The sequence below is a fragment of the Pempheris klunzingeri genome, chromosome 1 (genome assembly GCF_042242105.1).
Source record: "Pempheris klunzingeri isolate RE-2024b chromosome 1, fPemKlu1.hap1, whole genome shotgun sequence".
Classification (NCBI taxonomy): domain Eukaryota; kingdom Metazoa; phylum Chordata; class Actinopteri; order Acropomatiformes; family Pempheridae; genus Pempheris; species Pempheris klunzingeri.
In genome coordinates, this window is record NC_092012.1 from 11,214,538 (window position 1) to 11,242,316 (window position 27,779).

The 27,779-nt window shown below is 41.4% G+C and overlaps 3 protein-coding genes across 3 annotated transcripts; 2 read left to right on the forward strand and 1 right to left on the reverse strand.

Annotated features, from left to right (window-relative positions):
* Positions 1 to 829: 829 nt before the first annotated feature.
* Positions 830 to 11,700, forward strand: cul4a (cullin 4A). Its single transcript, XM_070848284.1, has 20 exons — positions 830 to 1,442; positions 2,588 to 2,703; positions 3,141 to 3,244; positions 4,602 to 4,671; positions 4,775 to 4,848; positions 5,713 to 5,875; positions 5,969 to 6,058; positions 6,172 to 6,254; positions 6,655 to 6,722; positions 7,154 to 7,272; positions 7,396 to 7,588; positions 7,745 to 7,849; positions 8,192 to 8,302; positions 8,587 to 8,672; positions 8,815 to 8,922; positions 9,849 to 9,962; positions 10,062 to 10,167; positions 10,261 to 10,433; positions 10,541 to 10,693; positions 10,777 to 11,700. Exons 1-20 carry the CDS (start codon positions 1,301 to 1,303, stop codon positions 10,870 to 10,872), a joined length of 2,274 nt encoding a protein of 757 aa, XP_070704385.1. The 5' UTR covers positions 830 to 1,300; the 3' UTR covers positions 10,873 to 11,700.
* A 1,500-nt stretch (positions 11,701 to 13,200) lies between these two features.
* On the forward strand, positions 13,201 to 20,665 carry lamp1a (lysosomal associated membrane protein 1a). Its single transcript, XM_070833323.1, has 9 exons — positions 13,201 to 13,604; positions 16,810 to 16,916; positions 17,018 to 17,237; positions 17,365 to 17,526; positions 17,640 to 17,845; positions 17,940 to 18,065; positions 18,173 to 18,239; positions 18,329 to 18,496; positions 19,516 to 20,665. The coding sequence occupies exons 1-9, from the start codon at positions 13,550 to 13,552 to the stop codon at positions 19,653 to 19,655; spliced, it is 1,251 nt and encodes a 416-aa protein (XP_070689424.1). The 5' UTR covers positions 13,201 to 13,549; the 3' UTR covers positions 19,656 to 20,665.
* A 189-nt stretch (positions 20,666 to 20,854) lies between these two features.
* grtp1a (growth hormone regulated TBC protein 1a) lies at positions 20,855 to 27,779 on the reverse strand. The gene is made up of 8 exons (XM_070830072.1): positions 27,157 to 27,779; positions 25,234 to 25,385; positions 24,983 to 25,141; positions 23,664 to 23,788; positions 23,000 to 23,096; positions 22,515 to 22,687; positions 21,638 to 21,823; positions 20,855 to 21,538 (listed from the first exon to the last, which is right to left on the reverse strand). The coding sequence occupies exons 1-8, from the start codon at positions 27,225 to 27,227 to the stop codon at positions 21,446 to 21,448; spliced, it is 1,056 nt and encodes a 351-aa protein (XP_070686173.1). The 5' UTR covers positions 27,228 to 27,779; the 3' UTR covers positions 20,855 to 21,445.

The window sequence follows — 27,779 nt, forward strand, 5'->3', positions numbered from 1 at the left end:
ATAACGCTAATAATCATTATAATAATAGCAATAATAATAATAGTGATGACACTATCAATAATAATATGAATATTAATAATAATGTTAAGATTATTGTTATCAATAATTATAATAATAAGTTACAAAGCAGGTTTTATTATACAAATAGTTTTTTAAAAGCATCCTGGTATTGTGGTGCTGACTCACTCAGGGACGCTTAATGGAGCCATCATTAGTTAAAGTTATTAATTCCTCCTGTGCGTTTCCTGCCATGACAAGTCAAAATGTCTGCTGTAAAAAAAAAAGACTATTTACATTCATTTATTGTATTGTGATATTTGTCTTTAACAATGTTATTGACATGTCACACATCTCACTAACTGGGCACCATGGGTCAAACAATAAAGAGACATTACATTTCTAACTGTACACTTGTTTTTTGCATTTTGCTGATGTTCTTTTGTCTTTATTTTCATATTGTTAATCTGTCATTTACACTCTCTATATTTGCACTCTTTTTTTGTCCTGCAGCTTCTGCACAATAATTTCCCTCCGGATAATTTAAGTTATATATGGTCTTATTTCAATTATATATGTATATATATATTATAAAGTATTTTACATTGCTTTTACTGCTAAGTTTTTATTATGACTACTAAATAAATAAAATGCTTTAAAAAGATGCCTGTCCATTAATATGTTGTTGTTGCTGTGCAAAAAATGAATAAGTAAATTAAAAATATGTAAAAATCCAAACTGTCTCTGAACGCAACTCGGCCGCTTTTCACCCAAGATGCACCTGTCCAACTGAACTGTCTGAGAAAAGCCATTTTGTTGTGCTAGCTAGCTCTGTGGGGCAAAGAAAGCCACCAATAACATGGGTCTGTTGTATCAACGCTAACTATGTCGCTTTTACGTTTCTGTTTACTGTCGCAAAATACAATAATTGAAGTCGTTAAAACGTGTAAGTAGTCAGGAGTGGCATGGACTAGCCTGCAAAGCTAACGTATTTTGGAGAAGACGAAAACTGGTAGCTAAAGTGTGCTGCAGTTTCAGATATCATTCTGATAGCTAGCTATCTGTTTACTTAGCTGGCGGTAGTTATGTTTTTCTGATTAGTTAACCCAGCGTTAGTCAGCGTTTGTTTGTAAATGTGTATTAAATACACTGCGACTGTCCGTGCCGCCAACCAAAGAGACAACTGGTTCAACAAAGAGGCTGTGTGGCTGACAGTTACATAAACAAGGCGACTGGACAATCCAACACTAACTTAGCAAAACACTTGAACCATACAGCGTTAAGCCAAAGCGCTAATCTGATAATGGCAGAGGACACCCGACAGGACAAGAGAGCCAGCTTCTCTGCCATAACGGAGCACAACACCAACGGGATGGCCAGGACCTCCGCCGTGGCCTCAAGCAAAAGTGGCGCTTCAAAGAAATTAGTGATCAAAAATTTCAAAGGTACTGTCACTGATGGCTTCCCCCTTCGGTATCTAAAAGCATCAGTCACATTTATCTGAATAAGACAGAGGATGTAACTTTTAGATCATACTCTAGTAAAGTTGTCCTTCTCTCTGTGTTGTGGGACAGTTGATGTAAAGTACCACTTTCTGACCTGACTGGCAACAGCACGATGCTGCTTCACATGTCATATTTGAATAGGACTTGTAATTGTAATCACTCATGCATGCATCTTCCCAGTAGTTGTTTTTTGCTTGATGCATTGATTTAATGATTTCAAAAAGTCTCTCACAACTTCTGCTCAACCCATCAGAGGACTGCACTTATTGGGTGTAGCATACAGATCTTAGTTTAAAACTAATGAAACAAACAAATACTGGTTTCAGAATTAAATGCAAAAAGTTTTTTACAAACTTGTTTCTAAATAAAAAAGTAATCACTTTTCTCAACTGTTGGTTAGATTTAGTACATATGTACTATCACTTAACAGTTTGTGATAGCTGTCGTTTCTTTTTACATTTTATAGAGTAAATGTAAAATAATTAATCCTCGATCCTTGTTTATAACAAACAGTAGCTCGTCATATAGGCAGCTTAGCAGGCGTGTGCTAACATCCATACAACAATCATCTTAGACAAAATGATCATCATATTATTTAGATCGTTAACTATCTCACAGTCAAATCTTTACATATGTATATATCATGTGACCACAAACGTCCAACTTATTTACCAGTAAGGAAACCAGAAATTGAATATTTCAATGAAAAGACTCAAAACGAAGTTCTGCTTCTGAAATTGCTTTCTGCACATTATGCCATCAAAATTGTGTATTTACTTTCTTGCCTGTGGGTCCAAAGTGTAGAAATGCTGCTTAGTTCATTGTCGGTTATCCCAATAATTGTCATGAAAACTAACATTGTGCCTTATCCGTTTGCTTTCTTAACTAAGATAGACATAATATGGGTCAGTGCAGATGTTGGTGTAGAGGATAATCGTATTTTTTTGTATTTTTTAAAATTTGACAGAAGCCTGGACCGTAATCAGTCAAGACTGATGGTTTCCAAATTTGCAATTTATCATATTTGTATTAAATATGTGAAATTATGTGTATAAATTAACATTGTTGGTGACTTTTTGTAACAGACAGGCCAAAACTAGCCGAGAACTATACCGAGGACACGTGGCTGAAGCTGCGAGACGCAGTGGGTGCCATCCAGAACAGCACCTCTATCAAGTACAATCTGGAAGAGCTCTATCAGGTTTGCTCTCTGTCTTTTTAAACCCCTGCAGTTTTTTATTCTCTCTCCTCTCCTCTCCTCTCTCAGCCCTGAAATGTGTACCGCTGTGTTGGATTGTAGAAGGGTGACAGTACAGAACATTCATTTTTAATAGATGATCTTTCAGCACATCATGTAATACATAAACAGAATCTCTACCTTTTTGTGTGTTACTCTTATCCTGGTGTACATTACTGTGTATATTGATTTGAAAATTCTCAACTCCACATAACAAAAGTGATTTAGATACTTTAATGTTTAGTGTAATATACAGTCCTCATAATTTGTGATGAATTGCCAAAAACACCAGTCTGGTCCTTTAAATCAAATGTTCTCTCTGCTGTTTGTCTTTGAGCAGAACTGAAAAACTATCTCTTGTGCTCTTGTTTCTTCTCCTTGTCTCTCTCTCTTTCTTGAAGGCGGTAGAAAACCTATGTTCCTATAAAGTCTCCCCCACGCTGTACAAGCAGCTACGGCAGGTCTGTGAAGATCATGTGCAGGCCCAGATCCAGCAGTTTAGAGAATATCCTTTTTTGTACACAACGGTACCAGGCAAGTCGAAGTGTCGAAGCTATGGAAACATTTACTGAGGTTGGGACAACTAAGATGCATATTTAGATGTTTTTACATTTTCAGTCAGAGAGACTTCCTTAAGAGTCGGTACCTCATAAGACCTTTGCCTATACCAATTCTAAACTAGAGATTTACTGTAAACCAAGCTGTGTTTGGCCTGGTCCCAGTCTGGTCTTAAACACAACGCTGCTGGTTTGTTCATTTAGACTTTTTCAGATCAAGGAGCCCATGATTAATAGGTGGTATTAAAGGGATAGTTCAGATTAGTATTAGATGAGTATTATCTTCAGTAGATTGGGGTTGGCACACCCCAATTTTGGAGCAGCATATATAAGCAATGTACTGCTGTGTACAGGGGTAGTAGGAAAACATGATTGATATATATATATAGATAGATATAGATATAGATATAGATATATAGATATATATAGATAGAATACCTCATGCCATTAGATAACCCTTTCGACACAGAAGTGAAGCTGTTCTCTCTTTCTCTTTGCTCGCTTTTAAACCGCCAGATTCCATCGACAAAAACATTAATTTTACCTCACAGAACACGAGAGTTAGCGGTAGACTCGCAACTCCCATTTACTGCGGGGTGAAATGGCTGGTCTGGTGGCTTTGAAGTGAGAGACGCAAGAGGGATAACGGTACCAGTTCCCATCTGGGCAGGCTGTCTGATGTGTTAAGTGGAGAAAATATTCTATATATAGTGCACACTTTTAAGTAGGAGTGATATATATATTTTTTTGGCTAAAGTACATTTCTCTGCTGTTCCCGTCCACAGCAGTACATTGCTTAGTGTCTGTGCCTGGACTCCTGTCTGCTCCTCCAAACCATGGGCACATCATTCGTAATCTACTCTAGGTTATACACTAACTATGAATAATTACCTCAAGCGCCACACTTCAAATAATCCGAACTATCCCTTTAATCAAAATTGAGTTGTTGATTGGTGAACAATGCGGTGTGAAAAATTGTATGTGATTCTAAAGTACGTTTTGTGTAGTGTGAAATTGGCAGCTTTAAATTCTACTTAAGGAAGTCTGAGCTCTGCTGGCACAGTTCAGGTGTTGTTGCAGTCTTTTCTCACAAGGGGTCAACATATAACAAGCTCACATCCTCACTATCCCACTGAATGGGGCTTAAAGAGACAAAACACAAAGTCTCAAGTTATAGGCAATCCAATTATAGGATTTTTCATTTAATTAATCATGTTTCAAGTCCCCCAGTTGCTTTATATCTGTTGGTAGATGATCAATGATACTGACGAGTGAAAAGAAGATTTTCCTTAACCTGGAGCTCACAGAGTCTTTGGACAACCTTTCTTTCCTGAAGCGAATGAATCGTTGCTGGCAGGACCACTGCAGGCAAACTGTAAGTCTGATGTCTTCTATCTCCATATCAAAACTGTTCTGCTAATATGAAAGTGTCCTGTCAGAGTGTGAATCTCACATGCAGACTGTTTTTCTCTTTATAGATAATGATCCGCAGTATCTTTCTCTTCCTGGATCGTACCTACGTGCTTCAGAACTCACTACTTCCCTCCATTTGGTAAAGTTACAGTTCATTCAAATTATTCTGTTTGTTAAATGGTAACTCTGGGTCCTGCTTTGACTGGAAGGTACAAAAAGTTTTGGACTTGGACAAGTGGATTGCCTCAACCAAGAGCTGGGAACAGGCTGTAATGAAATCCTTTGGGGCAGCCGCACCTCAAAGTACACCCACTAAAAGTGCTTGTTCTTGCCACTGACGGGCTCAGATTGTCTTTCGAAGTGTCTGACAACATTATGGAAAGAATGCCTACAGAGATAGACCTATACGATCCTTATTGTTTGAACAGAAACAGCTGTTATATTTACTCGGCTCAAAGCCACCAGACTCCGTTGACAAAAACAGTAATTTTACCTTGCAGAACTCAGGAGCTGATGGTCTAGTTGTTGTGACTTTGGTGTTACACACAACTACCACATTAGTTTGGATCTGAACTAACACTAGAAAACACCAAAATCACTCAGTAAAGCAAACAAATTAAACGATTGAAGCAACGGTACAGCGGCAAACCCCTGGTTTTGTGAGGTAAAATTAGTTTTTGTCAGTGGGGTCTGGTGTCTTCTAACCAAGCGATGCAACGGCTGTTTCTGGTTAAACAAAAAGGATCTTACAGGTCATTCTCTGTCAGTGGCGAGAACAAACACTTTTAGTGAACGTGCTTTGATTGGTGTGGTTGCCGCATTACATTACAGCTTGTACACAGCGGCCAGCTGAGGCAATCTGCTCGACCAATTCCAAAAAAAAATTGTACACACCATTTATTTCAAACTCAAAATATGTAACAAAATGGCCCAGGTTTAAAACACCAGAGTTACTTTACTATAAAGTGAACTATAGGAGGCTAATGTTACTTATATGTTGCAGGGACACGGGGTTGGAACTGTTTCGTACCCACATTGTGAGTGACAATGCAGTTCAGAAGCGCACAGTAGACGGCATTTTGGAGCAGATAGAACTGGAGCGTAACGGAGAAACAATAGACCGCAGTCTACTCAGGAGTCTACTGGGCATGCTGTCAGACCTACAGGTACCTGATCACCTGTGCAGCGCAACTCAACAGCAGATTGGACTGAATGTATGTCGTCCTTTTTTACCTCCTGACTGTCTAACTCCTGTTAAGGTTTACAAAGACTCCTTCGAGGAGAGATTTTTGACTGAGACCAATCGCCTGTATGCAGCTGAAGGGCAGCGGCTGATGCAGGAGAGAGACGTGAGTGAGACTGTTAATTCAAGATTCAAAGTGTTTATTGTCGTTTATTGTTAATGATCCATGGTTTTTACGGTGTGTCATGGTGTTCTATATGCCTGTTAATATGTTTCCAGGTGCCCGAGTACCTGCACCACGTGGCTCGTCGGTTGGAGGAGGAGAATGATCGCATCATGAGCTACCTCGACCAGAGCACTCAGTAATGCTTAATATTTATTATCAATTCAGTTATCTAATAACATGTCACAGACAAAAAGCATGCCACATATCTTTATTTGAAATCTTTTTATGTTTCACATTCTCTCAACATCTTATTATGTCTTAATGAACACTATGCAATGGTCAACATGCTAGGCTATACCGTCTGACTGACATTACTGTAGTTTTGAACACATGACCCCAGAGCTTTAGTTATAACCCCCAGTTTTTCTTAGATTTCAAATAGCAAATAATTGATGAATAAAACACATTTTTAAGTGGAACATTTGCTGTGCAGAAAGGTCAGGAGGTCTGATTGAAGGCACCCATATGCACAGTACACATCTATTCCAGCTTTTGGTTACATTTACTCATTTCATTTCCTCTTTATTATTTCACAGGAAACCACTCATTAGCTGCGTTGAGAAACAACTTTTAGGAGAACATATGACTGCAATACTACAAAAAGGTACGCCTGCATGAGGGACTAATGAGTGCTTTATATTGTGAAGTGTGTGTTTGTGAAATTTTATAACTTAATATTTTTATTGAATTGTGCTTCAATGATTATTGACTCCAACCTATGGTACATTGGCCCATCTTCTTAATAAATCATGTAAAGTTTTGTTTGCTGCTTTAAATCTTAATTAAGCCTGTTTACCTTATCTGTCGTGATTAAAATCTACTAGAGTGCACTCTAAAGCGAAACATGTCATTTACCCTCTTTTGTACCCATCTAGTAATTTTTCAGTAATTTGCTAATTTGTTTTGGTCATATACATGAAACTGTTTTTTTGTTTGATAGAAGATAAGATATTCCTTTATTTGTCCCACAGTTTACGAATATAAAATACATACCCACGTGAACACATGCAATAATGTGTAATATTTTTGAGTCAGGTCTGAGCACCCTGCTGGATGAGAACCGTGTGACTGAGCTAGCCCTCCTCTACCAGCTCTTCAGCAAGGTGAAGGGAGGCCTCCCCACGCTGCTGCAGTTCTGGAGGGACTACATAAAGGTACACACATAGCTCAGCCAACACAATGTGTAAACACGCAGCACAAAGCATCGCCATCAAGAAAACACGTCCCTGTCCTCGAGAAATGCATTTACACATTGTTGAACCTTTCTCTGGCCGCAGTCCTTCGGTGGAGAGATTGTATGTACTCCAGAGAAAGACAAGGACATGGTGCAAGACCTGCTTGACTTCAAGGACAAGATGGACAATGTCGCTCAGAGCTGCTTTGCACGGAACGAAGGATTCATTAACGCCATGAAGGAGGCCTTTGAGACCTTCATCAACAAGAGGCCTAACAAGCCTGCTGAACTTATTGGTGGGTCTGACTCATAAATGACAAATTTTATCAGTGCTCTAATTTTTCTTCTCAATCTTTGTTCTCATTAATAACTTTACACAGCATATTTTCTCATGGTTTTTTATTAGTTCAAACATGTGATGACAGCTTTCTTGGTTATTGCCTCCTGTCCAGCTAAATATGTGGATTCGAAGTTAAGAGCAGGGAACAAGGAGGCTACAGAGGAGGAGCTGGAGAGAATCCTAGACAAGATAATGATAATCTTCCGTTTCATACACGGTCAGTTACATTTGTGTGTGCGTGCGTGCGTGTGTGTACTCGTATTTGCTACACAGTGGGCTGTTTAAGGGTTAAGACTTGGTTTTAAGGTTAAAATGAGGTAAGGTAGTGGGTGGAGTTGGAGGCTTTAGTTTTGATGGTTACCGTCAGCTTAAGCGGCTGCAGAATGCATCATGTCAATGAGGGTCCTCACAAAGAGTTACAAGTGTGTGTGTGTGTGTGTGTGTATTTGTGGGAGGTGAATGCAAATGTTTGCTTCCTCAGTCAAATACCGTAACTAACCACTATGAAGCTTGTCACACTATTTTTTCAGACCCTTTCATCTTTATTTTCTCCCCTCAGGAAAAGATGTGTTTGAAGCTTTTTACAAGAAGGACTTGGCCAAGCGTCTGCTGGTCGGAAAGAGTGCTTCTGTTGATGCTGAAAAGTCCATGCTCTCCAAGCTCAAACATGGTGATCCTCTGGTTCAATGTCTTATATCTTGAATTAGCGAGTTGATGTTAATCAGAATCCTCGTCTGGCTCATGGGTTGATGGACGGTGAAATGCTTTGAATACACTTAAGTGTCCCGGTTTAAGCCTTGGTTTTTCCATTTACAGCACATTACAGAGAAGATCTTTACATCTACCCAGTATAAGAGCAGTAAAAAGTCAGTCTAAGATAGTCTGTCATGTGTGCATACGTGGGAGTGTGAGAACAAGTCAGTTATCATATTATGTGGTTTTGACTTCCTCCAGAATGTGGAGCAGCATTTACCAGTAAGCTAGAGGGGATGTTCAAGGACATGGAACTGTCTAAAGACATAATGATCCAGTTCAAACAGGTACTTGCCGTCTCTGTGCACATAACATACATGTGTAGCTTTAAAATATTAATGCCATGTATACAGTATGTATATGCATTCCTTTTAAGTGTCACATAATGCATTTTTCACACATAATTCTAAACGTAATATTTCTACTCAGTATATACAGAACCAGAGTGAGCCAAGCAACATAGAACTTACTGTCAACATCCTCACTATGGGCTACTGGCCTTCATACACGCCCATGGAGGTCCACTTGCCCCCAGAGGTAAGCATTTCTATGTTTGGGTGCTGTTCTTTGTGCACACTTTGTATTTATAGTAAGTGGACAGCAATTTGTGTTATTGAGGAAAAACTAAAGACCTGCCTTCACTGTGTTTTGCTGATTGTGTCAACCCACAGATGTTCGCTAAAATTGGCAGTGTCATCAAGTGATCCATAAAGGATAACTGGGCCCTATTTTTTATATATATTAGGTTTGAAATGACTGGCAGGTATGAAAGGTTTTGGAATTGGTCCAGTAGATCGCCTCAGCCAGCAGCTGCAACAGCGACAGCATAATCCTTTGGGGCATCGGCACCTGATCAAAGTACATCCACTGAAAATGCCACGGAGAGTCCCAGATTGTTGTTCGCAGTGTCTGACAACATTATGGTGAAGATCCTTATAGACATAGATTTGTAAATTCACTTTTGTTAAAGCAGAAATGGCTTTAACACATTTATTTAACACACACAAAACATTGAAGTCACACAAAAACACGAACAAACTAACAGATCAAGGCAGTGGTAGACTGTCAACACCTGTTTTGTATGAGGTAAAATTAGTTGTTTTTTTTTGTCTGTGGTGGCTGTTTCTGGTTAAGAAAAAGAATCTTGCTGGTCTATTTCTGTAGGGACCCGTCTGTTTCTTTTCAGACACTTTGAATAACAATTTGAGCCTGTTAGTGGCAAAAACTTGTAGTAGACGTGCTTTGACTGGCACAGTTGCCCCAAAGAATTACATTACAGCCATTGTTGCACATTCATAGCTGCCAGCTGAAGCATTCAGCTGGACCAATTCCAAAAGTTTTTGTTCCTAACAATCATTTCAAGGCAAAAATATGTGTGAATAGGACCCAGGTTTAAAATACTGGAGTTACTCAACAGACTTTGTTGAAAAAAGAACAAATGTCATGTCCTCGTGCTTTGGTAGATGGTAAAACTCCAGGAGGTGTTCAAGCTGTTCTACTTGGGGAAGCACAGTGGGAGGAAGCTGCAGTGGCAGCCCACACTGGGCCACGCTGTACTAAAGGCAGAGTTTAAAGAGGTAAGGACACGGTTCATCCTAACAGGGCTGAGAGAAGAGAGACAAATAGGCTCAAGAAAACATCTGAACTGCACTGACAGTGACTACTTTAACCTGCAGGGTAAGAAGGAGCTGCAGGTCTCTCTGTTCCAGACGCTGGTGCTGCTGATGTTTAACGAGGGAGAGGAATTCAGCATGGAGGAGATTCGCACTGCCACTGGCATAGGTCACACATGTCTTTTAAATATGTAGTACAACTATTCTATCGTGGGAGAGGCACCTGCTTTATCACATCATCATTCCCTCTTGCCTTGCACAGAGGAGGGAGAGCTCAGGCGTACACTGCAGTCTCTGGCCTGTGGAAAAGCACGCGTCCTCAACAAGAACCCCCGTGGGAAAGACGTGGAAGACGGAGACCGCTTCAATTTCAACAATGATTTTAGACACAAACTGTTCCGCATCAAGATCAACCAGATCCAAATGAAAGAAACGGTAAAAATACGATATGTTTTCTCTCTTTTATCACTCACTCTTCCTCCTTCTCAGTCGTGGCTGTTTTTAACCATTTCTCACCCACTTTAAACACCTTTTCCTCGCAGGTAGAGGAGCAGGTAAGCACCACAGAACGTGTGTTTCAAGACAGGCAGTATCAGATTGATGCAGCTGTGGTGCGCATCATGAAGATGAGGAAGACCCTCAGTCATAACCTACTGGTATCAGAGCTCTACAACCAGCTGAAGTTCCCCGTCAAGGTGATGTATTATTCTCATTATTTAGGTTTTTCCTCCAACACATGCGCACGCTCATGTAGCTCATCAGCGTTTCCCCTCCACAGCCGGGCGATCTGAAGAAGCGCATCGAGTCGCTGATAGACAGGGACTACATGGAACGTGACAAGGAGACTCCTAACCAGTACCACTACGTTGCCTGAAGGGGGTACCACTGTTACCGCCATGCTTTCCTCACAGCAAGCGTACAGCTGCCCCCGCCTCGCCCCCCCCCCCCCTCCAAAATAAAAAAAAAAGAAGAAAAAAACCCCACAGAATTACAGCCTTTCAGCCACCTGACTCTCCTCTGGTGCCCATCTTTCCCCTCCATCCACGATCCTGGATGTCCAGATCGCACAGCCCCAGAGAGACAAGAGACTCGGCTGAGCTGCTCCCACTCTGAGTTATCTTTAGGGGGACGGGGCTGGAGGAGTGAGCCGGGTTGTTGATGGTTGGTTTATGTGACTTCACAAATTTGCTAATGCAAAACTCAACAGAAAATAACTAGCACTTTCCTCTGTTTTTGTTTTTCCTCTGGATTTCAACTTTTTTGTTTCCTCCATCATGCTGTTCTAAAATCACTTATTTTCTACTCTAGTTGGTTGGTCTTGAGTTTTAAGAATTTTTTTTTTTTTGTTTGTTTTGTTTTAATTTTATTTTTTTGTTCAAGACGTTCTCCTTCTGAATGGCTGCATCAAATGCTGAGTGTTAACCTGATTGGTTGCTTGCTTGATTTATCAGAGAGACGGCCGTTGAGGACAAAAGGAGACTTGAGAGGTATGAAGTAAGGTTGGGTCGGAGGGAGGGTTCATCGCTTGTAACACAGAAGCTAAAAGACATGCAGGCAAGCCACTTGGGTATTTTTTTTGGGTACCTTATATGTTTTGACCAAAATGTCCAAATGTCCAATGTCGTGCTGACGTTTTTGTAGATCAGATTGTATTCTATGTAAGAGTGAGAAAAGTGAACCTGAATAAATGGATATTTAATGATTCGATGAATGATTTGTAGAAACCAGCTAGTAGTAGTACTTTTTCCTTTTTTATTTGAACGCATCGTTGTGACCCTGCTGCCTCAGTCAGCTTGACCTTTCTATGTACTACTTCATGCTGACAGTGTGCAACTCCCTCACTTTAATCTGATTTCATCAAATAAATCCCAGCAAAAGCAAATAATTCGCAGAGGAATATGGCCGATTGGAGAAGTGAGTTACAGGGAAGGTCTCTGTCTTGTATGCGGCTGTGTGGCGTTCAGTTTAAGCATCAAACGTGGACGTCAACCAGAAAGTCTGTTACACATTATAATACTATGTCGTCCTTTTTCAGTTTGTATCACTCCGCCTCAAATGATGACCCACTAAGGAAGTGGGTTTGTGTCTGTTCTTTTCTCATACACTTTGAGGTATTTTGAGATTTAAAGGCTATTTTCAATAAAGAAAAGTCATCACTTTGATAGAAATGAGCCATCCAGGATTTTAATATCTCAAGTTACTGGAAGATGGAACTGAAAATGAAAGGGTGTCTAGTTGTAGTTTCACACAGGGGCTTAACAGCTTTTGTATGATTCAGGACCAGATCTTAAGCAAACATGTCAACAAGAGCTGGTTGTCAGACATTACAGTCTCCTTTTAAGACAAGAAAACGGCATGTCTTTGGTTAAAAAGCGTGGTTGAACTATGCCGGGGGAATGTAGCAGGGTCCTGTTAAGTCTTCGGACAGCAGAATTAAAGCAGCCTTTGCGTTCCCTCTAGGATTTCGCACACCCTCGTGAATTGATGGAGGTGTCAGCTGACTACCCTCAACACATGCACAGAGCAGGGTGTGTGTGTGTGTGGACTCACATGCTACCTCCCCTCATAGCAAACATTAAGTAATACTCCAGATCTACATAAGTCCAAAAGATCCTTATATACAATATAAAGAATCTTTTGCATGCCACGTCATGTTTGAATAATTCCAGGAATACTGTGTTCAAATGTGTCCACCTAAATTCATCCCAATGTCACTATTTTCCCAGGCAGCTACTGTATTTAGAATTATATTTGATATTTAACATGAATTTAAGTGAAAAGTAGCAAACCAACCGAACAAAGCAAATGTGCTTCTGCATTTAGTTTTAGTTTAAGTAATTATACTCAATTCATCATTTTTGGCACTAGTGTGAGTTCCCAGAAAAAAATGCCACTGTGATGTTCCAGGAAGTGTACTATATTTCTCATTAGGTGTCTCTTTACACGCTGCTGGTATCACCTACTCTGCATTGTGCAAAGTTATGCAAGACTGAAGAAAGTTACATTTAATGACAATTTTTTTCCTCATGTGACTGCACAAGATAAAACTATGCTGCCTCTGGCTCTGCTGTGCATATCTGTGCCACCTAACATGAATTGTGCAGCAGAGGGCAATTTAACTGTATTTCCCTGAACGCAACTCAGTGGTCGGGCGTGAAGGAGGGGGCCGGTCTCACGTGACTGATCAGCACTAAATGCTACCAGTTCACATGACGAGACATGGCTTGTGCAGTCAGGCTGTCAGACATCTAACCGAGGGTCTCTGCCAGCGGGACGCGCTTCAGGGATACTAAACAGCTCCTTCCTCCATCTCGGCACGGCAGAGAAACGCAAACAACAACAAAAACAACAACAGGAGGAGGAAGAGGAGCAGCAGTGACGCCTCAGCTTCAGCTAACGGTCCGTGAAGTCAAGTGCGGTTCGCAGTGCGCCGACTAGCAGACCCACCTGCGCCTGCAGCGGCCACAGCACACCAGCTCTCCGGCCCTTTTCCTCCTCACACGGACTGAAAGAATCATAGTTTGCCCTGCGGGGGTGACCTGGACTGGAGGATGAAACTCTCTCACGGTTCGGCCGCGCTCATCATCGCCTGGTTTGCGGTTTTAGGTGAGTGTTTTGCGGTTTTAGGTGAGTGCTGTGTGGTTTTAGGTGAGAGCTGTGTGGTTTTAGGTGAGTGTTTTGTGGGTTTTAGGTGATTCTTTTTTTGGTTTTAGGTGATTATTTTGCGATTTTGTTTGGTTTTGCGGTTTAAAGCTGCCCACCGATACTGTTGGACCGAACGACGTCACAAAACCGACCGCTGGTTAATGCGTCGTTCAGCTGTAACGATTCATAGTCGATTAATCGTATGAGCCAGCTCCATATGATTAATTGGGAACTATTTTGATAATCAATTAATCTAATGATTGTCTGAACTTCTAAAAATGTGGCAGTTTATTCTGATATTGTGCGCAATATTAGAAATGTATTATATTTGGCTGTTAACTATTAATCGGACAAAACAGACTATTAGTAGTATACATCTGTATTAGTATATTAGTATTCTATTTCGTAATAGATCTGTAATAGGACATATCATTTTATCGACCAGTAGCTAATAGCGATAAGCTATTAATCAAGAAAATGATTGTTATTTGCAGCTAAACACAGATAGATAGATAGATAGATAGATAGATGCACTTTATTGATCCCAGACTGGAAAATTGTGTATCGTAAGCATCGTCTAAATGTAGCTATACAGTCATGTGTGTGTACGTAGGTGTGGGTGCACATATTAGGTAGGCGATGAGTCTCCATCTTGAACCACCTGCACAGAGAGTAGAAAAGGGCTGCAACTAACAATCATTTTTATAATCAGATAACCCGTCATTCAGTTTCTCTATCAATCGATTAGTAGTTTGATCCATAGCATGTCAAAAAAAAATGTTGATCACTGTTTTCCCAAAGTCGAAGATGATGTCATTCAGTTTGCAGTTACAGATGCAGAAAGGCTTAAATCGAAGAATTTGGACATTTATTCTTACAAAAAATGAATCAAAATGATTATTTATTATATCAAAATAGTAGGCAATTAATTAATAGTCGACAACTAATCGATTAATCAACTAATTGTTGCAACTCTAATGTAGAAATTAGCCACATTCATTCATAGGTTGATTTAATATATGAGAGGAACTGGGGATTTCCTGGAGTACAGTCTGACCAAAGGGTGAAGCAGTGCTGTTAATTGGACTTTGAAAATCCAAAAGTCAACTGTCCTCAGGTAGCTGTATCAAAACAGACCTGAGTTACCCGAGAAGTTCCCATAATTAAATCTAATCTATTCCATTATATTCTGCTCTACTCTATTTTATTATACTCCATTCTAGTCTATTCTGTTCTAATGTAATGCCCAGGTTTTGTTAATGTTTTGCAGCAGCAGATTGGCCTCATTGTTGTGTCATTTGAGAGCTTCACGTGACCGCTATGATGGCTTTGTTTTGCACACAGCCCAGCAGGGGCCTACTGACAGTGTTAGTTTATGACCAGTTTAATCGCCCTGAATACACACACGGACACAGACACATGCACCTGGCTGCTGACACAGGAAAACAGGCCCATACAGTTGTAGATCGAGCAGTCGGATTATGTTTTTTTTTTTTTTTTTTTAAAACCCTTAATACTCATTCCAAGATATACTGTTGAATTACTGTAGTTATTTGGAAATCGGCGCTAATGTGGGGACTTTTTCTGTCGCCCATGGTGCCCCGGCAGCGTCAGCAGTCCCCCACAATAACAAGTAGCAGTGTGGGATACCTTTCTGTTCTGTTATTCCCTCCACTGCGGCTGTGTAACGCCACTATCTGCAGCTTGATACTTTGTACACACAGCCCGTTTTACCTCATGATCAGATAGCAGTGTTGTGTAAAACGTCTGCTGTGTGTTTACAGGGTGAACGGAGAGGTGACGGGGGGGTCAAGTTTCAGCAGAGGAGGGAGACATACAGAACTGAAACACAGGGCTCTTTCCACTACAATCGATAGATTACGCTAATGGAGGAGACAGAGGAGAAAATGAAAGAGGGAAGAGCTCAGTCATTTGGCTGTGTAATAAGTGAGTTGTGATATTTGTAGCAGTGGCACGGTGGGCAGTTAACACAGCAAAACAGCCACATGCTAAATAAATATGTCTCTCAGCAATGTAAGCAGGAAAAACAGCCACTGCATTTTATTCCACTACTGTGTTTAATTTTCCATTCTGATAAGCCAATTACGTCATTCTGTCGTCTGTTATCTCTGTATAACCGGCCGCTGCTATGGACGCAGTTCTGATAAAAGAAGCAATAAAGTCATTTTTAAATAATTTTTTTTTTTTTTTTAATTAACTGTTGGACAGTTAATCAAAGAGGAAGCAGCTATAAAACAGTCACATCTGAGCTTGAACTTCTTTGTAGACATTCTGGGAACTGTGAGGCAAGTGAGGCAACTCCTGTATGGTGTTACTGCACTATAAAGTGGGTGACAGAGTTTTCTTTAAGGATATGAGTTGATAAGTACATCCTGAATTGTCCTGAATAGCCACTGTAACTTCCAAACGCACACGCAACAGTGAGCCATAAAGGTATTAATAGCCTACAGTGCAAGTGTGACAGGTGCCAGGTTGGATGAGTTGGTAAATGCTACTTGGTAATGCTGTTTATAGGAGCCACATTTAGTACAGCTAACAAGAATAACTCCCCACTTGATCAGTCAGGAGACGTTCAGTTACACCTTTGGTCCGGAGCTCTGCGATTCAGTCAGAACAGAGTCAGGAGGTTGGTTGTGGTCTCGGTCTCTCACTTTTAGCTGTCTGCAGACCTCTGCTGGTGGCTCGTGTGAAGTGCTTCTTTGTGTATGTAGGACATGGCGTCACGTAGCCTTGATTGTATTGTAATAAACATCACCGTTATCATTTGTGCCCCATTTCTTCGATTTATCTAATCAGAGATGTCCAATAAAAACAGAAGACCATTTGAGTAATGCTCATTCTATATACAATCGTGTATTCCATTATCAATACAGTAAAGTATCATCAGATCACGTTGCACATTAAGTATTTGTGCTGAGCAAGGTATCAGTTTTTATTGCTGATTATTGTGGGGTGTTTTAGTATTCTGAGTTATAACACACAAATTGAGAAAGTAATTACAGTGTGATATATTTGTCCAGAATATGGGGGAATATGACAGGCAGCTGAAAATAAGCAGCTTTCCAGTATATTTTGAGATTTAGAGAATCTTTTTTTTCCATATTATTTCTTTACTGTGTCTCTCTGCTCTTGTTCTCCTTCTCAGGCAGCATTCAGGCTGTTACTTTCGAGGTGAAAGAGGGGAACTCCACCTGCATTAAGGCTGAGCTTGCTGCGTCGTTCTCCATCACATACAACACCTCCGGCAGCACGGTGCGCACAGTGACAACAATATTCTGGTTTCCGTCTCTCTCTAGGCATCATGTTGATGGAATTGATCGTGAACACCAGCTTTATCGCTTGTCTGTCCTCAGAGAACAGTGCAGGTGCCTCTGCCCGACTCCGCCGCAGTCGACGCGGGCAGCAGCTCATGTGGCACGGACAGCAGCTCGCCGTGGCTGGTGGCGGTGTTTGGACCCGGCCACGCGCTCGGCCTGAGCTTTTCCAACAACGGAAGTCTGTACAGTGTCGCCAACCTGACGCTGCAGTACAACCTCAGTGACGCCTCCGTCTTCCCTGACGCCAACAGCTCCGGTGAGAACAAACACAGCAGCGGTCACATAGTGGGAGTTGCACGTTATATACACGTGGTCTTCGCATTCCACAGGCACCATGTTATGGAACTCCAACTAATTGGAGGTATGTTTGATTTTTGTCCCAGATGTGGTCACGCTGGTGTCGTCTTCAGTTGGGATCTGGGCAACTATCAACACCACCTACCGCTGTGTGAGCCCCTCCACGTTTGGAATTGGTGGAGCAACCGTCACTTTCTCTGACATGAGGCTGGAGGCGTACATGCTGGGAAATGACCTGAGTCCTACAGGTACGACTCTGATGGCGTTGTTGATGCCCCCTGAGCGGCTGGGCTTCTAGGTTGTTTAACCTGCTTCTTTGGCGGTCGATTACACATTTCTTTTATCATTTCTCCCGTCACAGAAAGTGTATGTACGGCAGATCAGGCCAGCACTACGGCCCCCCCCACCACTGCCAGAACTACAACAACGCCAGCTCCAGCACCGACCCCCGCGGGAACACCTGAACGGGGCACCTACTCTGTAAAGAACGGCAACGGCACTGAATGTCTCCTGGCCCAAATGGGACTGCAGCTTAATGTCTCCTACTTCTCTCTATCTCAGAATAAGGTAAGATAGAGCGTTACGAGGACAGCCCGCAGTGAAATTACCAACAAACTCAGCCTACTCTGCGTAACAAACGTATCTTTGTCTTCTTTGTCAGACGATCCAAGATTTAGTAAACCTGGCCCCCAATCTGACAAGTGCATCAGGATCATGTGAAGCCAGCAGTGCTACCTTGGTTTTGACACAGGAGCAAACCACCACCATTAACTTTACCTTCACCCTGGTAACATCATCCTTCGTCTATTGCGAATTGAGCTACACGGTCAAATTTGTTTTTGTTTCCGTGTGTGGACACAAGTATTTATTCAACCCCTCTCCTCCAACCCACAGAACTCCACGAGCAACAAGTACCACCTCAGCGCGATAACGCTGCTCGCTAATTGGCCCGATATGACTGGTATGTCGCTTGTATGTCAGGCAGCATAACGTGTTTTTTGGCTCCCATTTTCTTAACTGAAAGAATTACTGTCCCGTCTCTCCCCGCAGCTCCCTTCTCAGCCAGCAACACCAGCCTCGACTACCTGCGGAGCACAGTGGGCCGCTCCTACATGTGCAACGCGGAGCAAACTCTGTTTGTAGTGGCAGCCTTCTCTCTCAACACATTCAGACTGCAGGTCCAACCCTTTGACGTCACCACCAACCAGTTTGCCTCAGGTACAACATGCTTTTCTTTTAGTATAGCTGCTCTATAATGAGATAATGAGACACAGCAGCCACAGTAGAGTTGTGCAATTAAGACTTTTCATCGTGGTTGAAGAGCTGCAGATTTAAAGGAGTAGTCTGATATTTAGGGAAGACGCTTTATTTTACCAGGGTTTCCCATTGAGATCAAAATTCTCTTGTACAAAATTACAACATAATAATATACAACGTGGTATATGAAAAATATGTTTGTGAAAATATAAGAAATAATTAAAATTGTGTTTTTTTTCCCACTTGTTTATGTGCAGATTAAACAATCAAGATACACTGTGTTAATAGGAGAGCTTAAGAGGTGCTGGTGGGCATATTTCAGGTCCTTATGCTAAGCTAAGCTAATCGACTGCTCACTTTAGTTTCCTATTTACGGGGACAGACGTGAGAGCGGTATCAAGCGTCTAAAACACTTCTAAATGCTATTCATCCACACTTTTTACGTCTCCTGGCTCTGACAGGACTTTTATTGCCACCTCCAAAACTCTTGTAGGCACCATTCAAATTGAAGAGAGATTGTAAAATTGTAAGAGAGAGACTCAGCAGTGTTGAACAGGACCCATCAGTACTGCATCAAGCAACAAGGTCAATAGTTCGGAATCAGTAATGTCTCTTTTGAATACAATATTGATACAATATTAATGTTTTAATTCGGTGAATGAGTAATAATCTCATGCCGCTGTCTTTTCCTGCCTGCTTCCTAGCTTAGACTGTCGGACCGCAACGTGACTTTTGTGGAATATCCTGATGAATTTTAGTTCTGTATGAATGCGTATTCTATATTAATTTATCAAATACAATCAATCAACCATTAACTTCTAAAGTGGTCAGTCATAATAAATGACGGTGGCTTCAAGCCGCTCCGATTTAACAAATGTTAAGAAAGCTTCTGTGGATTAATGACATGTTTCTAGATCCAGAACTCTGCAATATAACTCCTATAACTTATTTTTTCTTCCCTTGTTTCTTTCCGTCTCCAGCGGAGGAGTGCCAGATGGACCAGGACCAGATGCTGATCCCCATCATTGTTGGAGCAGCTCTGGCCGGCCTGGTGCTGATCGTCCTCATTGCATATCTAATAGGGAGGAAGAGGAGCCACGCTGGATACCAGACCATCTGAATGGACCCTTCATTTAACTTAAACCTGACCGACTGAATGGTGGAGAGATGAGCCCCAGTGTGTGTGTGTGTGTGAGAGCGAACAAGTAAATAGAGTGTGGAGTGAATGGAGGCGGGTGTTACTCTGTGGGTAACGGGTGCATGTGTTTGCATATCCTTATGTGACCACTGGATATTTTCTTTTCCTTTCACTTTCTCTGTGAGATGATGATGATGATGATGAGAAGCCAAAGACCTGCTAACTTCAGATGGTGTTAATCTTGATGAAGCCAGGGAGGACCGAGAGTCCACATAATCCAGGATGGAGGCAGTTTTGAATTTGCTGCAGCAAGTTCACCATCAGCCGTTTTATTCTTGTTTCATTGTGTTCTAGGAAGTGGTTGAATTTGCTTGAACAGTTGTTTGTTTTTAGCGTTGTAACTATTTATAAAGAATCAATTAATATCTCATGCAATTAAAGAGGGAGAGTCAAATGAACTGTATAGATAAAGGTAATTTTTTTTTTTTTTTTTTAAGTTCCAATGGCTTGTCCACTGTTGGTCAGAAGTATATTCTCACACCTACACATGCTCATTAGCATTTTTTTTTTTTAACTTCATGAGCATAAAATAATCCCAGAGACTTTAAGAAAAGGGAAGGCTCTGATTGTGTGTCTTTTCCAATCATTTACCTCCACAGGGGAGACTGATAAAGCCTGAACTGTCCCAGAAGTGCGCTGAGGCACAGTTTATTACTAATTAAACACAGCCTGGTAACTGTGATGATAAAAAGGTGGATTGCGGCTTTGTGTAAACAGTGTGTAGTGGTCCGGCCGTGTGCAACTCTGTGTCACTAAAATGACAAGTGAACAGGTGCACGGGTTCATCTTCCATCCTTGCCTTCCCCACCCTCTCCTTGCAGAAATGTTCATATGAATTGTAGTGATTTGATCTTTTATTTTTATAGAAAATGGTTTGATCTCGTTTTCTATTATGCATCTTGCTGAAGGTTAATAAAAATCTTACAAGTCCAGCAATGGTGACTTTTCTTTTTGTGTATTTCATGCAAAAGGAACATGTTTATAGTTTTTTTTTGGTTGTGGTTCTTGATCTGGTGTGTACGTGTAGGTTTATGCCAGGATATTTTTAAATTTAAATGAAATCTGACAGCTGTACTCCGCCACAAAGCCCAAACACAGAACAAAGCGGACACATCTTTGTTAGAAAAGACAGCTTTCAATTGTGCTAAGATCATTTCATCATAGTGCACTTGAATTAACAGTTGAGGTCAAGAACTACAGCATTTGCTCAAAACCTGAACACAACCGAGAGGTTCATAAAAAGGATTTTGAAATGGAAAGACATGAGTCATGATTCACATTCGATTACCACAGCAGGTAGTGCCAGCGTTGAGTTTGGTCAGTCAACCATCGAGTGAGAAATTCAGTAGAAAGGTTCTCCTTGGCGGTGCTTCCAGCGATCTGACCGGAGCGTTTGCTGCAAAGCTTTTTCTCTACAGTGTCTGACTTTCTGGAATAAAGTGCATAATTCCACATTTTCACAAAAGAAGACAACTACATGTTAATTTCAAATTGAATCGTCAGCCCATAAAGTACATTGCTAATAATCTCATTTAACCATGTATTTGCACGTAGGCTGAATGATTGTCTTCAGATACGTTTAAGACAAAAACTATACAGTATGTAGTAGTCAGTGTGACATTATGTCAGTAAAAAAAAAACAAAAGGTGCAAATGAGCTGTTTGGCGCTCATCCAAGGGGAATGTGTATTGAGTGGAGCAACAGAGTTTGGTTCAGGATTCTTCTGCGATGATGCGAGATCGACACGTCGCCCGCAGCTTAGTAACGGTTGCCGTGGAGAGACCTCCTGGTTCTGTGAAGATTTTCTAGGAAAGACAAGAAACGCCAGGATTAAAAGGATTATCGAACACAAATGCTTTATGCTGATTGTTCTGTCCCCCTGTGAAACGACACTCTGCTTTTACCTGCATGAAAGTGTGGCATTCATCAACAAATGGCCCCCGAGTGATCTGCTTGAAGTTTTGGCAAACATCTGGCAGGGACTGGGCCTGCTGGATCAGGGCCTGGTTGTGGTGCATCAGCGTCAAAGCTACACGGAACAGGATTTTCGAGCCCTCGTAGAACAGGCAATCCCAAATGCGCAGGACTGTCTGCGGAGCGACACAGAAGTGAGTCTCACGAGCAAACACGCTGAACACACAGAGTGAAGTTTAACCTGCAGTTTGAACAGACATCTAAACTGAGTCAGTAACAGTGACAGGCAGAACAACTGATACTGCAGCAGTAAACCTGCATCAATCTTAAAATGGGAAATCAGGGACGATTCATGTCCTTGAGGGAACAGCATGAACTTTTCAAGAGTTACGCCCTCCTTATGAGACTCCATCTGTATTTGGAAAACAAATACAGCAGTCCACGCCCCTCCCCAGGCCGACCGAGGGAGTTAGCAACAACAAGGACTGCTGTACATGTGTGTGTTGGTTGTTCCAAATTGAAAGAGGAGGAATAAAACCCTTTTTTTTTTTTTATCTGACAGCACTAAAAGCAGAGCTTACATAAAGGACAGGGATCAAATGAAAAGTGTTTGTGTAGTATATTATGATGAGTTTTTGACAGAGCTTTTATTGTTTGAGAAATTTAAAACATATTTTAACAACTTCAAAGTCCTGAATGACCAGAATTTGTCTCCGACTTGCCACACAGTCTCTCATCAAGCTCTCCTAAACTTTTTTTGGATAACAAATTTCACCTCAGGATGCAAGGTAAAACAAATAAATTGCATTGACAATGGCAGGACTTCCCTCCTTGGCAAAGGAGACACATGCACACAGGCGCACTCACCTCTATCGGTAAGATGTCTATGTAGAGACAGATGAACCATCGGGAGACCACCAGGGTCCACATGACATTATGATCCACCATGGTCTGCCACACTCTGGGGATTTTTACCTTCACCAGTTCCCCCAACACTTCCTGGTCCGTCTTCAGCCCCAGCATGGCTGGACTGTAGTAGTCTGAAAACACACACACACACACACACACACACACACACACACACACCATTGTGAGTTGTACATTCTTTTTGTTATTAACTTTAAAAAAAAGACAGAAACAAACCCATTTTTGTAATTCAATTTCTTGTTTCTTGTCCTTGTTTGAGCGAGTGTGAGATGCAAATGAAAACATACTTTAGGTCTTAAGGCAGATAAAGACCATGTGACTTCCTACAGGATTATTCTTAGCCCAGAGCAAAGGGACAACACCTACACACACCACACGCGATTGTCATTAGACCAAAGAACTGGTGTATACACATACACACACACCTGGTAAAATTCTACCGAGCAGTGCATCCATCAGCCAGAAGGATTTCTCCTCATCTTTTGTGATTATAAGCAGATACCCAGCGATGAAGTTCATCCCCTGAAGACAAAACGCACTCCGGTTACACATGAATGTTGCGATCCTGCCTGGGCAGGTTTTATTACATACTGAGGAGCTCTTCAATAAAGTGTGCGGGAGATAGACCAGGAAGTATACAAAGACAAAAGGGTAAAAAACATGAGACAGACTACCTGAGTGTGATTACAGATGGATGTGCTCTAGTTCTACTACATAAGAGATGTAGCCCCGGCCTGTTTGAATTGCAAATCAAGCTACATATGCTCTTGTGAATTAAATTTGCCTTTCAAATGTTAATCATTAACAAAGGGCTGTAATGAGTTGAAACTAGCAACGTGGCACATTGTTGTTTGATAAAACACTCCACAGAATGATGACCAACCAGATTTTGACTAAATATGCTTCCAAATACACAAATGTTTGTCTACTTTATTATTTATTATAATAAATGCATATATTAGTTTAGCAGGTCAGTTTTGCATATTTATTTCCTATAATTGACCTCATTTGTCAAAGTTCAGTCAGGCAGCACTATGAACAATAATGAAACAGTATGAAGAATTACGCTAAAATCTTCAGTAATGTTACCTGACAGTAGCCCACTGAGGGGTTGTGGTGGCCGTACGCCAGCAGTACGTTGTGCAGAGCTTTCTGCATACACGGGTCGGAAGTCTTACGGAACTGGACGTTGTCTGGAAATGTTCGGTTCAAGTCTGAAAGAGACAGATAGCACAGACACTCATATTTATCACTGTGTGTGTGTGTGTGTGTGTGTGTGTGTGTTTATGGGTGCATGAGAGCGAGCTGGTTAAGTCTGCTTTTACAACTGAAACTGTTGCATCCGTCTTGTATTTAAATTACGTCTGGATGCAAACTTGAATAACCAAGTGACCTTTTTATATGTTGTTGTTTTGTGACAGTACGATAACAAATCATCCAGAAAATACATGCAAGCACACACTTCTGTTAGTATTTAACACGAGGAGACATCAACAGGTTAGCTGGGATGGTTGAAGAGAAGTCTCACTTGCTGACACAGGCATGAATATGTCACGCTAAAAAAATATTTTTAGTGTGACATATTTACTGTCAGTGTAAAGGATCTGAAACAGACAGTTGGGCAGCATTGTGCCCTTTCTGGCTGCCTGTGGGTTTTGTGGTTGTGTTTGGCCTGGTTGGCTGTAGTCAGCATTAACCACCAATCGTTCAGCTGAATCAGCATACAGAGCCGGGTAGAGAGAAAGAATCCCCTGACTGGGTGTTCAAACTAAATCTGTCACTTCACTCATTTTTCTTCTGTCTTTTTGTGTTTCACAAGCAGAAGACCACATGGTGACAATGCCAGGACAAAACAAAGCATTACAATTGCAACTTTTCATACATATAAAGTGACTTTTAAATCAGACTCACATTGGCGTGAAAATAACTGGTTGATCTGTTTTGCATGTTCATGATGAGCTTGTTATTATTCATAGAATTAGATAGAGGTTTAAGGGTCTCAATTTTGCACTTATTTGCAACTATTGAAACAGACCCATTCTCCTCCAGAAAAAGATAAAATCACAATGGAGGCTACTTCTGCTATGTTGTTGTTCCATTTTCTGTGCTTAATATTTTATGCATCCTGTACTTCCTCTATGTTGTTATTCTATTTCATGTAGTTTGTATGTTTTTGAAATTTTACACATGGATGTTCCTTTTTGCCATTATGTATGAAAAGCACATTGATTTGCCCCTGTGTATGAAATGTGCTATATAAATAAACTCACTATTGCTTAGTGCAGCTTAATAGAAATAGTAACGTTGGCAGCTAGGGCTAGTCCAAGGCTGCTTGGTGTGTGTGTCAATGATTTTAAGGAGGTCTGAGTGAGCGCATGGGTGAATGAGAAACTGTTCACAGCTCTGACCTGTGCAGATGGTCTCCACCAGTTTGGGGTCGTGCTGGGCTCCGAGCAGGGACTGGTAGAGTCCTGGGTTCTTCTCTATCTGGTCTTGAGCCCCACTGGCTGCCATCCAGATCAGCGCCCGGTGTTCATTGGGAATCCCCTTACGTACATAACGCTTTACTGAAGGAGAGGGGAGAGTTTCAGTTCAGTCCACCTTCACTGTGAGCGCTTGCTCTGTGAGGATACAGGTGTGGTCAAGTTTTCACACTCACATTTTACATTCTTCTGCACCTTGCTGTTGCCCTTCAGTAGTTTGGACCACTTGATGGATCGCCGGGTGAGCACAACCAGATACTCGGACATGAGCTCCTCATAAGACTCGTAATCAAAGTCCTCTGAGCGCTGAAAACCATATGGATCCACACTGGGCCAAAAAGCAGAAAGTTAGAAACTTTAATGAAACATAATCAAAAGGATAATTTTTAGTCAGTATATCACCATCAGAGTTACCACGCACTCACATCATAGCACTGTAAACCATATAAAAAAAAAATCTGATGAACCTTAACCTACGTCTCGTCATCCCCACTTATTCAGCACCTTGTTGAGAAATAACTAGTTTGGATAAAGCCATTACAGCAGACTAATGGCTCTATTCTATTCATGTTATCTTTCATATGCAATATGTGCACCTTCATTACCTACATCTACAATCTGTGTCTAGATGAAAAAGTTGTGGGTGTGGGTAGCTCAGCCTAATGCCTTAGGTAACACCATAATCTTCCTGCAGCTTAACCCTTTCACGAGAACAAAGTCATCTGAAGAAGAAATGAAAGTACAGACGAGCAATGTGAAGGGCTACTGTATCTGCTTTCAACATGTTCAAGAGCAACAGACATCGCAGCATCAATTAAACCACCCATCTGCTGTATATACCACACACAAGTGCAGGCTTCAACTGGTGTGGCTCTGCAAATACTGGGTGAAAATAAAAAGGTATCATTATGCAAACATCATGTCCCTCATCTGAGAGCGACTTTGTTGCCAAAACAAAACCAAGGGCACATGCTGGATGTATCAGGGTGGAGCTTGTGAAAGGGTCACCTGATGTCAGCTGTTGGTTTGGGTTATCACTGCATGTTTGAACTGTGCAACAGCTCCCCTTCTCATTTAAAAACATCATCTGATATACTGCAGAGATGGGTATGAATGCCAAACAACTACAAAAAAAAACCCAACAAAAAATAGCTTTAGGCTACTTCTACATTTAGACGGTGTGGATAAATTACACTATTTCAAGTGCACTTCTACTCTGTTCCAATGTACATTCAGTTTCCAGTAAATAACAGAGACAAAACTAAGTGCAGTCTAATAAAAACAGTCCTGTAAGAAATCCTACTTTTAGGATGTTCACCATGATGTTCTTTTTGTTGAATCTGTCTTACAGAGATGTTGATTCAGCCTTATTGCCACAAAGGAGGCTGTAGTTCCTACTCTTTAGTCTACCCCTCACTGGCATAAACATAACATATTCAAAAACACCTGTTAAATCCAATAGAACCACGAACTAGATACAGCCTCTAAAATGAACACAAGATTGAATCACAGCACAGCACAGTCTGACACAGCTGGAACTGATATCATACAATTTCTAATGAGCAAAACAAAACTAAAAACATAAGCAAGCCCGTGCATTACTCAGACTGTAAATATATCACTCTGTAAATCACTCACTAGTTTTTGATTATCACTCAGATAATAAATAAACTTTCTCCACTGATTCGAGAGACCTATCTTCAGAAGTACAAGTTTTCCACGATCCACACAACTGTTAAACTCAGTTTTATGGGAGAGAGAGATAAAACTACAAATAACCCCCAGCAGTCATCGCGATTTGTTAAATTTGATAAAATGTAAAGGGAGTTTTGTATTAGTGGTCGTTAGCTACCAGCTAAAAGCTAACGACTCGGATAACGGTCTGAAGAAGTTACTTGGCTAACCTTACGGAACCCAATTAAAACGAATTCATAAATATAGTAATCAGCTGCTTCTGGATTTACTCATCAGGCAACTTACTCAACTACCTCTGGCCTCGAAATATCGATAGTAAGTAGTTTTAAACGTGTTAGCAGGCTGATATTAGCCGTGAGAGCCAGACGTTACTGCCCGCTAGCTAAGGGTGAAGTTAGCCCTACCTGTCCACTCGGTCTCTGGCTCTCCCGTCGGCGGAGCGGCTCCGACCGGTCCCCTTCTTCTTCTTCTCCATGGCCTCTCTTCTCCTCCTGATATCCTAAAAAAAATCCCTGCTAAAGTCTCACCATGTATCCGCCGTGTTGTGTTTCTCCAAAGAGGCGAAGTTCCCGACAAACACCGTTTATAAGTTTAACGTTCACTTGTTACTTTCTCCATGTTTGCGTGCGGAGGTACGAGATAAGACGCTGCTGTTTTCTGGGCTTAACGAGCGATTCACGATGAGGGGGATGATGTTTAAATGCTTCTTTCGCTTTCCTCCCCAAAACAAGACGCTTTAGTTTGATTCTTCGGATAATTTTTAGATCCGCCGATGGTGCAGAGTGGGGTTTGCCTTGAGTTGTATCGCCATCCACATGCACCTGCTGCTGGTCCCCTTCCGCCAGTCCTCGGAGCACAACCACCTGTGTCTGATAAAAACATCCAAAACTAGCGACTGCACCGGGTGAATGCCGTCCCGATGTGGTCCAAACACAAGCCGCCTCCACCGCCTGCACTCCGGGGAAGATTTCGGATTCGTGACGCTGTGTCCCAGGACACCATGGACGCACACGTCAATCAGACCCGA